Below are 17,131 nucleotides of genomic sequence, written 5' to 3' on the forward strand. Positions count from 1 at the left end.
CCTCTGTAACTCTACCTCTTAAGTAAATGAACATAATTTTTAGAAATTTGTTTTATCATGAAGTGATCTTGAATCTTACCAAATGCTTTCTGAGCACTTCTGTGGTTTTTTAATTTTCATTGTGCTGGTGAAGCGTACGACATTTACTGATTCGTGGATGTTGAACACACTTTCCTCCTGAGGCAGATGCCGCACGGCCGTGCTGTGTGATCTTGTTGAGGTAGTGCTGCGTTTGGTTTCCAGTCATTTGTTGAGGATCTTTGCATCAGTACTCCTGGAGAATATCGATCCCTAGTTTTCCTTTTCCTTGTTTATTTGTGCTGTGTTCTCAGGGAAACCTTGCAGAACTCCATCCTTTTTGATTTCTTGGAGTAGTTTGAGAAGCATTAGAGTTAGTTCCCCTTTCAGTTTTGTAAAATGTGGTTGTAAAGCCACCCGGGTCTGGACTCGTCTCTGCTGGGGACTCAGTGGCTGCGTTCGCCTCGCTACTTGTTATCCCGCTATTCAGATCTCCCATGTCCTCTGGACTTAACCTTGGCTGTTGCAGGTGGATTCATTTCTGAGAGGAGGAGCGTGGTGGGGGCAAGAGGCACGGAGTCACCACACAGACCTGGGAGTCGGGGGGGGGGGGGCGGGAAGCAGGCCTGAAGCGAGCAGCCCGAAGACTCGTTTATTTCAGTTGCTACAGCAGCTTATATAGCCAAGGCAGCCAGTCTGGTCAAGGGGCGGTCTATGCCCTAACCAATCACAGCCTGTTGCCAGGCAGTTTCCCTTAAAGCCATCCAATCACAGCCTGTTGCCAGGCAGTTTCAGTTGTCAGCAGCCATCTTGGCATGACCTTCTCACCTTCTCATTCCACCACACTTGGCGAGCTGCATGTATCAGGAAGTCATGGTTCCTGTGGAACTGTCCGGAGCAGTTTCTTACAATGCTTTGGATTTCTGTGACGTCAGCTGTGAGATCTCCTCTTACTCCTCTCCTTTAACTTACCTCTCACTTTAGTATTCCAGGCTGTTCCCTTTTCTCTTTCTTGATCCTGTGAGGCTTTATCTGTGTCGTTAATCTTTCTAAAAAACAGCTGCTTGTTTTATTGATTTTTTGTTTGTTTTTTTTTTATAAATATTTATTTGAAAGAGTTACACAAAGAGAGGAGAGGCAGAGAGAGAGAGAGAGAGAGAGGTCTTCTATCTGCTGGTTCACTCCCCAATTCACCTCAACCGCTGGAGCTGGGCTGACCTGAAGCCAGGAGCCAGGAGCTTCTTCCGGGTCTCAACGCGCGGGTGCAGGGGCCCAAGCACTTGGGCCATCCTCTACTGCTTTCTCAGGCCACAGCAGAGAGCTGGATCGGAAGTGGAGCAGCTGGGTCTCAAACCAACGCCCATATGGGTTGCCAGCATTTCAGGCCAGGGCGTTAACCCGCTGCGCCACAGCACCGGCCCCGTTTGTTTTTTTAACTCCGTCTATTTTTGTTCTGATCCTTCTCCTTGCTTCCTGCTACTTTTGGGTTTGGTTTACCCTTGCTTTTCTACGTCCCTGAGATGCCTCATGGGATTGTTTGAAGTCTTTGTTTTCACAATCACTTCAGTCGCTGGGTCCCATTTTCCGGAAGTCGATGGAGTTTCCTCGAGGTGATTGACATCTTTGCCCAGGAGCCTGCAGCGCTCGGTTGCTCACCTCAGCTTGCGCACGAGGCGCAGCGACGGCTTCCCGGAGGGCCTCGCCGCCTGCAGGTGCGCCAGCCACTGTGCCCTCCAGGCCTGGATGCTGGTCCTCCCAGGTGGCCACTCCTCTGCCTGCTCTGCTGTGATGTCACCACTGGAAGGCACCCTGGAATCGGGTTTGCATCAAGCCTGAAGTTGGGTGTCTTGCTGCTGCTTCAACACAAAGGGTGTTGCCGGTGGGGATTCGGCAAGGGCCTCCACGAGGTATCGCATCCCTGCGAGCCTCCGCTGGGGCCAGCTCTGGCCAGGGCACCTCAGCAGTCAGCAGTCTGCCTCCCCATGTGCGGACTCGGCGTGTAGCTCCCTCTGCCCTCCCAAGTGGGCAATGCTGCTGGCCATATTGTGTTGCCAGGGTTGGGGTAGGGATGGAGTGGACGGTTGTGTGGCCACCAGTGTCACTGCACTGGGTCACACCGGAGCCCAGCATACCATGCAAGCACACAGCCAGGATCCTGGCCACACTGCTGCAGTGGTGTGCTCAGCCCAAGAGCACCAGGTGCTGCCACGCGGGATGCCAGTCCATCCACCTGGGGCCTCGGGCTCTGTGTGGGCGCTGACCTTGGGACAGGGGCCAGTGTTGGTCTTCAGTGAGCCAGCACCGAATTCCAAGGAGAATGCCTGTGCTCGGCCCCCGGCCACTCCCCCAGGGTGGGGCATCTTCCGCTGCACAGAGCCTCTGAGTGCCAGAGTGGTGGCAGCAGCAAGCCCTGGGCGCAGCGCCAGAGGCCCCATCGGCAGGCCTGGCCTGGGAGCAGGGGTGAGGACTCTGCCTGGCCAGGGTTTCCCTGCGGAGGACCTCGCTTGGTCTGCTCCAGCTTGGGACTGCGCCTACTTCTCCCCCCCCCCCCAGCAAGTGGTGTCTCCCCTGCGCTGCTCGGGGGACATGGGGGCATGCCGTTCCTCAGGGTGGCGCTCCAGCCAGGCAGTGTGGCCTCAGCTCTCATGTGAGCAGCTGTCCAGCTGGCTTTGCTGCGAGAGGAAAGCCCCTGTAGGGCCACACTCGGACCGTCTTGCCCCACCCCCATTTTGCTTCCGAATCTGCTGTGAGGAAGAGAGTCTCTCGAGGTTGGCAGGCTCTCCAGGGCGACCCTGCCCATCCGCGGCCAGCTCGTGTTCTCATGGGCTTTTTCCTCCAGAGCCCAAGTCCCACACACCTGCTGGGGACCACGCTGGTGGCTTCCAGGGGCCGGGCCAGGCCCACCGCTGAGGAGTCTTGTGTTTGCTCTCAGGAGGTGTTCAAGCCGAGTCCTCACAGGTCTGAGTCAGACACACGCGGAGCTCAGAGAACACAGCTCGAACTGGAGATGAAGCCCCAGGACGGAGCAGGACGTTAACCGACACGTGCAGAATCAGAGAAGTCCAGAAAGGACTGAGGTCCTGGGAGGCAGGTATCTGTTCTGTAGAAACCAAAGTCTTCGAACCATGTGGGAACTTAGCCTAAACGAGGCGGCTTTGCTCACAGCCCTGGAGTCCCCGGAGTGACACAGGCATCCCTGTCTCAGCTTCCGTGAGCAGGGGCTCAGCCAGGGGAGTGCTCCCCAGGACAGAAACAGGTGGACCCGGCTCCTGGAGTTTGCAGCTCTCTGCAAAGGGGACGCTGCCGACATGTCACGGTGAGGTGTGTGCAGAGGATTCTCCTCTGGGCTGGCTGGGAACAGCCACGCATGGCGAAAGGGACACATGTGCCACTGTCAGCAGTGAGTGTACTCTGGAGGTCGGGAGGAGCCCATGAGAGAATCGCTCATAAGTGTGGTGCCCCTGCATGGGGGGCAGCTGTGGCGTGCACTCCTGTGCCCAGGCGGTGGGCGGCACGGCCCCTCCACCACGGCCTCTGGCTGCATGCAGGCTTTGATGGATTCGTTTCTCGGTTACAGCTTGACAGCAGTGACAGCCTTCCCAGCAAGGACAGTCACTTCCGCTGGCCGCACCTCTGCCCGCCTCCACCAGAAGTGTCTGCAATTCCTGGCGGTGCGGCCGGGGCCTGGCCATGGCCGAGGGCACAGCCCCCCAAGGCGAGACAGAACCCCAGCCGAGGAGCTACAGTGCGGGCAGTCCAGAGCAAGGGCCCCTTGACCACTCACGGCTACCACTGCTGCGTGGCCTCAAGTGGGCTGCGGGACACTCTGCCCCACTGCAGTGGGACCCAGAAGGCTCAAGTGTCATTGCCCACAGCCTCCGGAGCCTGGGGTGCGGGCACGTTCTGGCTGCAGTAGGGGCCGGGGGTCAGCCACACGGGGATGGTGTAGGAGGAGAGGAGCGGGCTTGCAGCCGCAGGTCCAGGAGGGCAGGGCTCCCACGCACACAGCAAGGGGCTGTGGGCATGGACAGACTGGGCTGGGCGGAGCCACAGGCCTGGGCTCTGCGGGAGCCACGTGGAGCAGGGCTCAGCCAGTACCGGAGTCTGCACTTTGGTCTCTCTTTAGTGCAGTCAGCTCCTCCTGCCCCTGCTTCCTGGGGGACCCTCAGCTGGGGGCTGGGCCTGCAGACCACCCCCTCAGCGAGCACAGACGCTGGGCAGGTCCCTTGTGGGTCTCGTGCTGTCCCTGGGCAGCACGATGCAGACTGGCCTCACAGACAGCCTTGGAGCATGGTGCAATGGCCTGGCTCCCAGAATGCGCCAGCCCCGCCTGGCCCTGACATTCTCTGGGTCGTTCCTGCTCTGTCCTTGGGCCACTCTCGCCTGTGGCCCTGGGCCAGAACTTGTTTCTCTGCTCAGCCCACTCCAGGGAGGCGGGGATCAGGCCAGTCTGGAGCTGGCCTCTGAGGTCCACGGGGAACTGTGGGCACAGCTAAGGGGTGGAGGCCCCAACACCAAGCCCCTGGCCGTACCCTGAACGTGTGGCCCCACAGCTCCTGGCCTGGGAACCACGCATCGTGTCCTGGAGCCCACATGGGGCCCTGCCTTGGTCATGCTTCCCCAGGGCAGTAGTGAGCCCTCGGTGGTCATGCAGAGCACACTGAGCCTGCTCGCCATCAGCTTCCAGTTGCGCCCTCAGTAAGGGTTCAGCCACTTCAGGTGCTTCCCAGCATGGCGCCCCTGCTGCTCAAGTGTTTGCGTGGACTGAGACACTGGCTCTAACGTGCGTCAGAAAGCTCCATGCACAGCACACAAGTTCCTAGGGCACAGAGGGGCCTGGAGTCACAGCACACAGGTTCCTAGGGCACAGAGGGGCCTGGAGTCACAGCACACAGGTTCCTAGGGCACAAAGGGGCCTGGAGTCACAGCACACAGGTTCCTAGGGCACAAAGGGGCCTGGAGTCACAGCACACAGGTTCCTAGGGCACAGAGGGGCCTGGAGTCACAGCACACAGGTTCCTAGAGGGACAGAGGGGCCTGGAGTCACAGCACACAGGTTCCTAGAGGGACAGAGGGGCCTGGAGTCACAGCACACAGGTTCCTAGGGTACAGAGGGGTCCGGAGTCACAGCACACAGGTTCCTAGGGCACAGAGGGGCCTGGAGTCACAGCACACAGGTTCCTAGGGCACAAAGGGGCCTGGAGTCACAGCACACAGGTTCCTAGGGTACAGAGGGGCCTGGAGTCACAGCACACAGGTTCCTAGGGCACAAAGGGGCCTGGAGTCACAGCACACAGGTTCCTAGGGCACAGAGGGGCCTGGAGTCACAGCACACAGGTTCCTAGGGCACAAAGGGGCCTGGAGTCACAGCACACAGGTTCCTAGGGCACAAAGGGGCCTGGAGTCAGAGCACACAGGTTCCTAGAGGGACAGAGGGGCCTGGAGTCACAGCACACAGGTTCCTAGAGGGACAGAGGGGCCTGGAGTCAGAGCACACAGGTTCCTAGGGCACAGAGGGGCCTGGAGTCAGAGCACACAGGTTCCTAGGGCACAAAGGGGCCTGGAGTCACAGCACACAGGTTCCTAGGGCACAGAGGGGCCTGGAGTCACAGCACACAGGTTCCTAGGGCACAGAGGGGCCTGGAGTCACAGCACACAGGTTCCTAGGGCACAAAGGGGCCTGGAGTCAGAGCACACAGGTTCCTAGAGGGACAGAAGGGCCTGGAGTCACAGCACACAGGTTCCTAGGGCACAGAGGGGCCTGGAGTCACAGCACACAGGTTCCTAGGGCACAAAGGGGCCTGGAGTCACAGCACACAGGTTCCTAGGGCACAGAGGGGCCTGGAGTCACAGCACATAAGTTCCTAGGGCACAGAGGGGCCTGGAGTCACAGCACACAGGTTCCTAGGGCACAAAGGGGCCTGGAGTCACAGCACACAGGTTCCTAGGGCACAGAGGGGCCTGGAGTCACAGCACACAGGCTCCTAGGGCACAGAGGGGCCTGGAGTCACAGCACACAGGTTCCTAGGGCACAGAGGGGCCTGGAGTCACAGCACACAGGTTCCTAGAGGGACAGAAGGGCCTGGAGTCACAGCACACAGGTTCCTAGAGGGACAGAGGGGCCTGGAGTCACAGCACACAGGTTCCTAGGGCACAAAGGGGCCTGGAGTCACAGCACACAGGTTCCTAGGGTACAGAGGGGCCTGGAGTCACAGCACACAGGTTCCTAGGGCACAGAGGGGCCTGGAGTCACAGCACACAGGTTCCTAGGGCACAGAGGGGCCTGGAGTCACAGCACACAGGTTCCTAGAGGGACAGGCCCGGAGTCACAGCACAAGGTTGTATTTGTGACAGAGTGGCCTGGGCTCCCACATGTGTAGCACACAGGGTTGTGTAGGGGTACAAGCGTGGGCTCCCGCATGTGTCACACACAAGGTTGTGCAGGGCACAGAGTGGCCGGGATGGACATACACACATACACACAGGAACTTCTAAAGCTTTATTCGTGAACATTCACTGTGGCATGGCAGGTAACTGCACTGGCTCCCAGGTGGGAGGGTGCATGACTCTGGCTAAGCCACCTCTGCACTTGCCAGGCAGTGACATCACGGAGACTGTGAAGGTGCAGACGTGTGTGTATTCTGTCCAGTGCGAGTGATGTGACAACCTGCACTGCATGAAGACAGGGCTCCCCAGGTCTAGGTGAGGTGCACGTGACCTCTTGTGCCTGTGCAGCTGGAGAGGCCTGTGGGCTTCTGCTATTGCCCTTGTGTGGCCTGAGGGTACCTCGCAGGACCAGGGTGCGGAGCTGGGACAGCCAGAGTGGCAGCCAACCCTCAGCGGCATCGAGGTCTAAAGAGTTCATGGATGGCACAACTCTACTGAAGCCATGCATGGGGAAAGCAAACCTAAAACGAGCCCAGAGCAACACAGACACTGTGGCTGTTTCCCTGGAGAAAGTCCCCTCCTGCACAGCTGTCCATGTTCTGCACTGGGCCAGAACCTCCGGAATGGGCCCTGCCTTTGTTCACTGCCGCCTCCCTGTGCCTCCTCAGCTCCCCCTGACTTGTGCTCCTGTGACGACCAGTAGAGGGAGCAAGCAGGGCTCCCAGGAAAGCAGTCATCCCAGTTGAGTCAACTTTTTGTGTGGAGACACTTCACATACTAATTCCACCCATCACAAGCACGTGAGATCCAGGGTGTCAAGAGACCTCAGGACCTGACCATGGCACAACACTGAGGGCTGACCTTGAAGGCACACACAGGACATGAGGTCTGGGATGTGTGGCTGACCCCAGCAAGCCCCCTAGAGCCTTGGGTTTCTCATCTGAAAATGGAGACGTCTCACCAGCACTAAGGACCCCATACTGAGGGCTCGATCCCGGAAACACAGTGTGCAGTTGAGCTTCCTGGGACGGCAGGTACAGGGGGGAGCTGGACCCCTCCCATGACCCTCAAACCCTACATTGAATCTCAGCAGAGAAGGCAGGAGAAGGGGCAGGGGACAATGAGACACACAGGAAGGCCAGGGCTGGGTCTTAGGGTCCTTGGGCGGCCCCTAGAGCAGCCAGGCCGGGAGGGGAGAGGCCAAGGTCGGAGGATGCCACTGCAGGAAAGGAGCTGGGAGGGGCTGGGCGTGGGCAGCACCAGCCACCAGGACGGCCCGCAATGACCCTGGCCTTGCTAGCTAGCTGGCAAGCAGTGACCCTGGGGGCAGTGGATTTTTGCAGGGTGCTGTCTGGACAGCCATGGGGCCCAAGGGCAGAGGCACCAAGGTCCAGGAGAGGTGGCCCGGGGTCCCAGCACAGGGATCTGGTGGCAGGCAGGGAGTCTCGGTGGAGGGCTGACTAGTTGACAGGCCGAAAGGTGAGGAGGGGGTAGTTGGTGGGCTTCATGACAAAGCAGTACACCATGTTCACATCCTCCGGGGATAGCGTCTCCAGCAGGAAGCATTTCAGCACCTAGGACAGAGGCATGGCTGCCTGGGAACCACTCAGCAGCTCAGGCCTTGGCCTGCACCCCCCCAGAGCCTGGTTGAGCCTGCAGCTGCAGGATGGGGGGGCCTCCCCAGACCCCACCCACCCTCTGCACACCACACCCCTGCCCCTCCTGCCCCCAGTCCCCCATGCCAGCTCACGTGGTGCAGCAGGAGCAGCATCTCCACTTCTGCCAGGCGACGCCCCAGGCACTGGCGCACCCCAAAGCCAAACGCCAGGTGCTGGAAGCTCTGATGTGGGCCCCTGTCAAGCCAGCGCTGGGGGAAATAGCGCTCAGGCCTCGGGAATACAGCCGGATTGCGACCCAGCGCGTAGAGGAACACCTGGACGTGTGTCTGTGGACAGGTGTGGAGGGGAGGTCAGCTCTCTGCTGAGGGCAATGTGGGTGGGGCTCGGCTGCAGGGGGCGGAGTCACTCACCCCAGCTGGGATGTGGTGGTTCTGCAGCACCAGGTCTGAGCTGACTATCCGCTCCAAATTCAAACCCACAGGATAGAGCCTTGGATGGGGCACCAGCAGGGGGAATGAGGCTGTGCCAGCTCTCCTCCCACACACTGCCAAGCCCAGCTGTGTGCAAGTCCCCAGTGAGCAGAGGGCAGGGACGCGGGAGGGGCAGCCAGCACCTACCTCAAGGTCTCCTTGAGGGCAGCCCGCAGCAGGGGCAGGTCTGAGATGACCCTCTGGGGATGGGCAGAGATGCTGGCTGCAGCTGCCTGAGTCTCCTGGCGCAGGGCCTGCTGCAAGTCGGGGTTGCGAGCCAGCTCAAAGAGCGTCATCAGCAAGGGGAGAGAAGTCTGCAAGGGACGTGGACAGCACTCAGCCCTGGCAGCAGGCACGGCCCTTGGCTCGGCGATCTGTTCCTAGGCACCCCTCCCTGTGGGTGTGGATGTCCAGAGCAGGCGCAGCCCAGTGCCAGAACACAGCACCCAGCGCCCACCACGGGGCCTGCTGCTGAGTCCCTAGGGAACGTCGGCCCCATCCCAGCCAGGGACTGACTCCAACCAGTCCACCCCTTCTCTAGGGCCCAGAAGGGGAAGACCTCTCCTCCTCTCCTCATTACTAAGGGAGAGTTCTGGAGCCAGTGCCATTGGCCCCCTGGTCATGGGTCCAGGACACCCACAGTCCCTCAGCACTGGCCTCCCAGTGATAGCATGAAGTGCCCACCTCAGCCCTCAGTTAACCTGGGCCTGTCCAGGGCGGGGAGGGGCATTGGCAGCTCTGTGAGCCTCAGGGTCTCCCACCTGCCCCTTCATTCCTCAGAGCTCCTGCAGTGTCCTCACTCGGAAATGGTCTCCTTTGGTCCCTCCCTGCTGCCACTGGGTGTCCGTCCCTGCTCTGCCCTGGGGCTGTGCCGGGACACTCAGTGTACTGTGGGGGCCTCCATGCCCCCTGTCTGGCTTCCACCTATCTTGACTGGGACACAGTGAAGGGGCCTCCTCTTAGGGCCACCCCCTTCTGCCTCCTCTGACTCTGCGTCCCTCAAGCCTGCACCCTCGCTGGCCCCCTCCAGGCCCTGGGCTGCTGCATGCCCTGGTCCCCTGCCCTCCCCACCTGCCTCCCCTGGGCTCTCTGGACCCTGAGTTCCTCTCACACATTGGGCTCCACGTCCCCTCCTAGAACTTCTAGAACTGCCTTTAGGTGAGGAAATAGATTCTAGAAGTAGCAGACTTCACAGGGGCTGGAGGGTGGTCTTGCTTTGTAGAACACTGTCTGAGACTCAGGTGGACTTCTTGGGCTGTGGGTGGGCTTTTTCTGACTGACCGTGTCCACGCTGCCTGCTGTGAGTTCAAGAGAGTTGGCCTTGATGGCCTCAGGTGACAAGTCCGCATGCCTCAGCAGCTCGGCCACGATGCCACCGTAGTGCCCAGAGCAGTCTCCTGCCAGCTCCTGGGAGATGTTCTCAATGCGCTGTTCGGCTGTGGAGAAGGGGAAACATCCCAGACCCTCTTAGGAAGTGTCTCCCCCTCTGCCCCTCAGGCCCACTCTGTCCCCTGTATTCTGAGGCCCCCACTCCTGTGTAAGGTCTCAGATCAGCCAAACGCAGCTCCAGCTCTCAGGACTACAGACAGCCAAGGCACCCAGATCTGGCCTCGCCCTCCCGAAGTGGTGGGGATGAGAAATTGGGTCCCCGGGCCTCACCATACTGGGAAATGTGGTCCCAGGCCTCAAAGTGCTCCTTCCACGCCTTGGCGCTGGTCCAGCGAGACAGGCTTCTGCGCGGGAGTACGAGCTCCACAGTGGATCTGAACATGGCCTCCAGGGCATGCATGAAGTTCAGGCCGACAGGGGTTATTTTCTGGCCAAGGAGGCCCAGACGCTCCCCAAAAAGTGCAAAGTTGCTGGCTGCAGAGGGCACGGCACTGCTGTGGTGAGGCTTCCCTGGGCTCTCAGCGGCCAGAGTTCCCCGCATCCCTGCACCAACCTTCTATGGTGTAGTTCAAGATTCTGGGCCGGACGTCCATGGTGAGGCTCCCACGTGCGTTCTGCTGCACCTTCTCCTGCAGGACCTGTAAGAATTCCCTGGCCACCACGTCCACCATGGGGATGAACTTCGCCACAGCCTTTGGGGACAGTGTGACTGGGTTCAGCTTCAGACGATTGCTTCGCCATTCGGGTCCATTCCTGCAGGGCAGAGAGCAGAGCTTGGGAGGCAGCTCCAGCATGCAATGGCCCCTCCATGTCATGCTGCCCTCCTGGTGCCCAGGCAGAATCGGGGAGCAGGATTGGAGTAGGAGCTGACTGCAGGCACAGACTCAGGCTGCTGCTTGTCCTAGGGCGCCCCTGTCTCTCAGAGCTGCCTTCCTGGTTTCTGTAGGAAGCACCAGCCATTGCCTCCCCACCCAGATCTCTGTGACTGTCATGGAATCTTCCAGATTTATCTCTCGTGAACCCTGCGAAGATGTTGACTCAAGCTGTGGTTCATATCTTTCACTTCAGTTCTCAGTACAGGAACAGCTGTGAAACCTCAGTCCCAGGCCATGAGCAGCAGCTCTGCATGTGGCCTGCAAAATTGTGCAAAGACCTCAAGAGCCAGGGAGAGGGAAATGACCTGGTCCTGCACCTGTCATGGACATGTGCTTTTGGACGTGAACACAGAGGTGCAGACACACAGCAGGAACATGGTTGCTGTCCCTAGCCTTGTGTGTGCTGGCCTCTGGCTGAACTGACCCACATGGAACAGAAAGTGATGGCACATTTCCCCTCTTCATTGATTTCTCCTCTTGGAGGGGCCGGCACTGAAGCTCAGCACATTCACTAAACAACTGCACCCTTGAGGGACAGAGTCCCTTCTCATGCCGTAGGCAGATTCAGAAAGCATCAGCGGTCCTGTTAAGAGGACAGCTCAGGCTGATTCCTAGCCACGAACAATCTTAGCAACAACAAAAGTGATATGGAAAAGCAGTAATCATGAAATCCATGAACCTGAATGGGGAAACACCGGGTTTCCAGGGCTTCCCCATTGAGAGACTGAGTTACCAGCAACAACAAACATTTCAAGGCACACACGGAAATAGGACAGCATGGCTCCTACAAAGAAAAACTCACAGGACTTCCCCCCCCCCACCCCAAAAAAAAAAAAAAAAAAAAAAAAAAAAACCATGGCTGGCACAGAAAACCATAGCAGATTTTAAAGATACTCGAAGGTCTACAGGATAACACAGGAACAGTGAAGGAAAGGCTGATCCAAGAAAACACATGGACCAGCAAAGAGATGGAAAATCTATGAAGAATACAAAAGGCAAACATGGAGCTAAAAAGTAGGAAAACAGAAATAAAAAGTGCACTAGAGAGACTCATAGCAGTTCTGAGCCAGCAGAAGAAAGAATCCGAGAGCATTCCATGTAGGACCACGGAAATGTCCAGGACTAAGGGTTCTGAACGAGAAAAATACCCCGGAAAAGAGAATGTAGCCGAGCACGACATGGGATGCTCTCAGGTGCACCCCTGTCGGGGGGGGGGGGGTGAGGTCTGTGAAATCCAGGGAGCACGGCTGTAGAGAGGGTTCATGCAGGAATGACGGCTGTCACTTCGTGAATGGGGGAAAGGCGCAGGTGTGAGCACCCAGGAGGCTCAGTGATCTCCATGTGGATGAACCCACTGGTGCCACAGCAGACACAGGCAATCACGGTGCACCAAGAAGACCAGGGCAGAGTTCTGATGGCACCACACCAAAAACCACTTGGTTTTCCTTTTATAAAAATTTATTTATTTATTTATTTATTTATTTGACAGGTAGAGATATAGACAGTGAGAGAGAGAGACAGAGAGAAAAGTCTTCCTTCCTTTGGTTCACTCCCATAATGGCTGCCACGGCCAAGCTACACAGATCTGAAGCCAGGAGCCCGGTGCTTCCTCCTGGTCTCCGTGTGGGTGCAGGGGCCCAAGCACTTGATCACTCTCCACTGCCCTCTCGGGCCACAGTATACAGCTGGACTGGAAGAGTAGCAGCCGGGACTAGAACCCGGATCCAATATGGGAGACCTGGGCTGTAGGCAGAGGATTAACCAAGTGAGCCATAGCACCGGCCCCGCTTTTCCTTTTCCATAGGACCTGGGGTGACAGTGATCACACGTCATTGACATGAACACACACACCCACACAGGACCCCAATCACCTGTGCAAGACTCTCATGAGCACACAGGCACAGACATGCTCACATGACACACACAACACATAAACAAGCACACACACACACAGGCACACATGTGTAAACATTTCACCAGGAACAAACCCTCTCAAGATGCAAATACTGAAAGCAAGTGCAGGGAACCACACAAGTGTGAGACACACATGCACACACACACATGTGCATGCAGGCACTGGAGCACACCCACCCCGGTACTCCCTGCCACATGTCCTGAATGAAGGGCACTGGAAGAGGCATGGCCCTAAATCTCACAGTCAAGAGAAGTCCCTTCTGACGTGCTGTGGGCCGCTGTCCACAGTCAGATGTCCCTCTACCAGCAACTACGCCTGTCCTAATGCAAACCTCAGCAGCACATCTGTCCCCCATCTCTCTCCCTACCTGAGCAGGTGTGCCGCCCTTTGCAAAGTGAGAAACAGCAGCAGTGCAACCCCCCCCCCAGAGTGTGTGAGTTCTGAGCCAGAAGACCCATCAACCTGTGCATCCCCATCTCTCTCAGCCCAGGACCGTACCCACCGATGTGAGGACTGTGTTAAGTCTAGGAGACAAGGGCACCTTGGGGCAGGGCTGCAGTTCTGGGGGGCACTGGTCCTGGCACGGCCTGGCCTGGGCAATGACTCCCTTCCTTCAGGTGCTCCTGACCTATAGGAGGGAGAGCCGTCCACCTGCCAGAGAAAATGCCCGCTACACAGAGAGGATGCTCCAGGAGCCACGTGGTCATCGTTCCCCTCTCTCACCTGCAGGGGCCCTGGCCATTTCCCCAGCACACCCCACTCCCACAGCCACAGGACAGAGGGTCCCCCATGGGATGGCTCTGGGTGTGTGATGATCTGCCTGGCTCCACCCACACACACAGACCACAAGGCAGGTGCACTTGCTGTCAGCTCTGCTCTGCCTTCTCCCCAAGTCCTGGCCTTGGTTCCCACCCCCTCCTCATCCCGACTCGGCCCTCACAGCAAGAACACGCCACATTTCTGTCCACGATGCTGTCTGTAGGCCGCCCAGGGCTCTGGGTGCACACGCTGGGGGTGCCGGCTCTCCACCTGCTGCAGCCTCTCCACGTCCTCCGGCAGCATCACAGACACGAATTGTCGTCCCCCCAGGTCATGCCTGCAGGGCAAAGCACAGAGGCTGGCCGGGCCCTCTCCAGGTCACCCCCTGTGGGACCTCTTCCCCCCCATAGACCCACGGCTTCCCACAGGACATCCCTCCTGCTGTGCACCAGAAACCTCTCCACCCTTCGTGCCTCTGACTTCTGCCTGCTCAGCTGTGACCATAGTGTGCTTGGTCCTCCTGAAGAGCCCCCGTCCCCATCAGTGAGGACACTGCCCAGCTCCCCCATGCTGCTCCCTGCCTTCCTAAGGACGCACAGCACAGGCTGCCCTGGGCAATGGTGGTGCTGTGTGCCTGGCCAGGGCTGGGGCACATGATCGGGGAGCGTCTGTCCAGAGGCCAGCAAGGCCTTTACCTGAAAATGGGCCCCAGCTCCTGGAAGGTGCGATGCATCTCCAGGTGGATGTTCTCATACCCCTTCTCTCTCCAGATCTGCAGCATCCTCATCCACTGGGAGCTGGGACACTGGGGGATGGCTTCAAAGGGCAGCGCAGCCTTGGGAGACAGAGCCGCCCTGGTGCTCAGCGTCCTGGTGTCTCGCAGAGACAGCCAAGGCCCTGCCGTCCACACAGCTGTCCTTGCCCTGAATGTCATCCTGAGGCTCCCCGAGCCTGGTTCCGCCCCAGTCCTTTTATGTCACCTAGGAGTTTGCTGGCACACTGATTACGCATGGCTGAGTGTCCTTGAGTGATTCTTGAGGCCAGGGCTGGAGTTCTGGGTACAGACCCAAGGTACAGGAAGGAAAAGGCAGCGAGTGAGTGCCTCCTCCTCATCCCTCGTGGTGGGATGGGCAGGCGGGGGCAGGTGCAGCCTGCCCTACATCACGTGGTCACAGGAGCAATTCGGACGGGGCCCTTATCTCTCATGGACTCCTGAATAAATCTTCCCTTCCGGACAGGATCAATCAGAAAGTGAGGGCCCCGTTTGCACCATCACCCACACACGTTCTACCTAAAACTTTTTATTCATGTTTCTATTGAAAAACAAAAATGTGTGTGTGTTTCAAGTGACACTTGGTGTTTTGAAACAGTGGCGCCTGTGTCATGGCCACATTCCGCTAAGTGACGAGGGTCAGGTTACAGCCATCCTCCTTCTGCGGTGAGTAAGCATGATGTGGAATCTCGGTAATTTTCCACCATGCAGCACCGAGTTGGGCACGCAGTCTTCACGCCGCCTGGCTGCCTTCCGAGCCCATGCCTCCTGCAGAACCAGAGTTTGGGTCTGCAGCTCCCCCTTCCCCGCCGCCCACGCCCTTGCAGCCACCGTTCTGTGTTCCACTTCTATGCGCTCTATGGGGAGGGACATCTGTGGCCCCCGTCTTTCTGGGTCTGGCTTTCCTCACTTAATTCACGGTCCTCTGCTTCTCCCCAGCAGTTGCCAATGGCAGCACTCCCTTGTCGCTGCAGGCTGACGGTGCCCCTGTGGGCCGTCGTTCACCCATGCAGTGAGGGCTGGCGACTGGACCAACACAGCGGCACACGTGGGCTGCAGCTGCTCATCGCACCGACCCCACTGTGGGAGGGCTGGCCTGGGCCCCTCTGTCCTCCTGCTGTCATTGTATCTGCACCCCTCCATTGGCCCTGCAGCTTGGTGCCCTGTTTGGATGCTGGGCTGTCACCAGGAGCCAGGCGACAGCGCCCTGAGCGCAGCTTCCACAGACTGTAGGCCATTCGCTTACCTGTTCAGTGTGGTCATCTATGCCCAAGCACTCTTCAAATGCATTCTATTGTAACCCAGTTTGCATACCAGGAAATGCACATGAAGTGTACAGATAAATGAGCTTTTGTCATCACATTCATGACCAATGCTCAAATTAAGAAAATAGCTTAACTGGTCCCCCGAGAGTACAACCTATCCCCCATTTCTTTTCTTTTAACGTGTGAAGCAACAGTATATTGTGGTGTTTGCGGTATGATTCAGTGAAGCACTGGTTATGCACCAAGTGATGACATCCACATAACTTTCACACTCTATACATTAACCACCACAAAGAACAGAAAGCGTGGTACCTTCTTATCCTTTCTCCATGAGCAATTTCTAGCTCATTTGTCAAAGATTTGTTGTAGATTCACGAGCTAACTTCTGGGATTTCTACGCTGTCCCATTGGTCTCTGTGCCAGCACCAGGCTGCTGTTCATTCTAACAGCCCTGCCGTATGCCGTGAAATCCAATGTTGTGAGGCCGCTAGCTTTGTTTTTATATATGTCAGATTCACATCTGATTTTATGAATCTTGCTTTTCTCTCATTTTTGGTTAGTTGGGTCAATTCTTTATCAACCTTTTCAATTTTTAAAGAATTATTTTATTTGAAAGTCAGAGTTACACAGAGAAAGGAGGAGTAGCCAGGATGCGAAGCAATGCCCATATGGAATACCTGTACTGCAGGCTGGGGCTTCAACCCACTGCGCCACAGCGCCGGCCCCTCTATGTTTTTAAAAATGCTATTCATTTCATTGATATTTGTGTAGTTTTAAAATTTCTATTTTATTTTTTTTCCAACTTTTATTTTTTCTTTCCACATATTAATTGGGGGTTTGGTTTGTGTTTTTCAAGGTCCTTGAGATACAATGTTAGATCATTTATTTCACAGCTTTCCAATTCTTGATGTAGACCCTTATTGCTATAAACTTCCCTCTTAACACTGATGTTGCTGTCTCCCATAAGAATTTATGTGTTATATTTTCACTATAATTCATTCCAGGCATATTTTATTTCCCTTTTGATTTCTTCTATGACCATTGGTTAATTGAGGAGTATGTTGTTCGGTCTCCATGGTCTGTTTACTTCATGGAGTTTCTTTTGTGTTCATGTTCAGCTGATTCCATTGTCATGAGAACATTGTCATGAGAACACAGCTGATGGAACTCCTTTTTCTGGATTTGCTGAGACTTGTTTAATGGGCCAGTACACTGTCTGTGCTACAAACCTCCATGCACTGAAGGAACGAATGTGCTTCTCTGTGGATATTGATCGATTTCTTTGCTGATTGACTGATTAGCCCACTGACGACAGCGACGTGCTGAAGTCTCCCAGTGTTTTACTATTGGAGCTTATGTCTCCTTTCAGCTTCATTAAGATTTGTTTCATAGGATTGGGTGCCTAGGACTCACTGCGATTACATTTATTATAGTCACATCTCCTGTTGAAGTCATTCACTAATCATAAAATAACGAGCTTCTTGGTCTCTTTCAAGTTTTGTCTTAAACTCTGTTTTGTCTGATATGATTCTAGCTATAGCAGCTCAGTTTGATTTCCAAAGCACAGAATTTCTTTTTCCATCCTCTTCTTTCTGTCTTTGTGAATATGCCTTGGTGGGGTGTATTTCTTGTGGGCAGCATATACACGGGTCTTTCGTTTTT

General features: G+C 56.6%; 1 protein-coding gene and 1 long non-coding RNA gene across 4 annotated transcripts; both read right to left on the minus strand.

Moving 5' to 3' along the window:
- Positions 1-6,502: 6,502 nt before the first annotated feature.
- On the minus strand, positions 6,503-14,417 carry CYP11B2 (cytochrome P450, family 11, subfamily B, polypeptide 2). 3 transcript variants are annotated; one of them, XM_089335805.1, is made up of 9 exons: positions 14,128-14,417; positions 13,614-13,790; positions 10,437-10,636; positions 10,154-10,357; positions 9,776-9,930; positions 8,642-8,808; positions 8,435-8,513; positions 8,156-8,350; positions 6,503-7,979 (listed from the first exon to the last, which is right to left on the minus strand). In XM_089335805.1, the coding sequence occupies exons 1-9, from the start codon at positions 14,364-14,366 to the stop codon at positions 7,866-7,868; spliced, it is 1,530 nt and encodes a 509-aa protein (XP_089191931.1). In that variant the 5' UTR covers positions 14,367-14,417; the 3' UTR covers positions 6,503-7,865. The 3 variants fall into 3 exon arrangements, with proteins under 3 accessions (XP_089191931.1, XP_089191932.1, XP_017195671.3); XM_089335806.1 differs by having other exon boundaries at positions 13,614-13,769; positions 14,188-14,412; XM_017340182.4 differs by having other exon boundaries at positions 13,614-13,769; positions 14,128-14,407.
- On the minus strand, positions 12,199-13,603 carry LOC149126363 (uncharacterized). The gene is made up of 2 exons (XR_016236045.1): positions 13,176-13,603; positions 12,199-12,501 (listed from the first exon to the last, which is right to left on the minus strand). It is a non-coding gene; the product is annotated as an uncharacterized LOC149126363 (long non-coding RNA).
- Positions 14,418-17,131: the final 2,714 nt, after the last annotated feature.

The sequence above is a fragment of the Oryctolagus cuniculus genome, chromosome 6 (assembly GCF_051225735.1).
Source record: "Oryctolagus cuniculus isolate XC-2025 breed Fujian yellow rabbit chromosome 6, ASM5122573v1, whole genome shotgun sequence".
Taxonomy (NCBI): Eukaryota; Metazoa; Chordata; class Mammalia; order Lagomorpha; family Leporidae; genus Oryctolagus; species Oryctolagus cuniculus.

What these genes read in the sequence shown, in the direction of transcription:
- CYP11B2 (XM_089335805.1), bottom strand. Translation starts at nt 14,366, where the DNA reads ATGACATTCAGGGCAAGGACAGCTGTGTGGACGGCAGGGCCTTGGCTG. An exon ending in GAGCTGGGGCCCATTTTCAG is followed by an intron (nt 13,791 to 14,127) that starts GTAAAGGCCTTG and finishes GGGCCCGGCCAG; the next exon opens with CCTCTGTGCTTTGCCCTGCA. An exon ending in AAATGTGGCGTGTTCTTGCT is followed by an intron (nt 10,637 to 13,613) that starts GTGAGGGCCGAG and finishes TCTGCCCTGCAG; the next exon opens with GAATGGACCCGAATGGCGAA.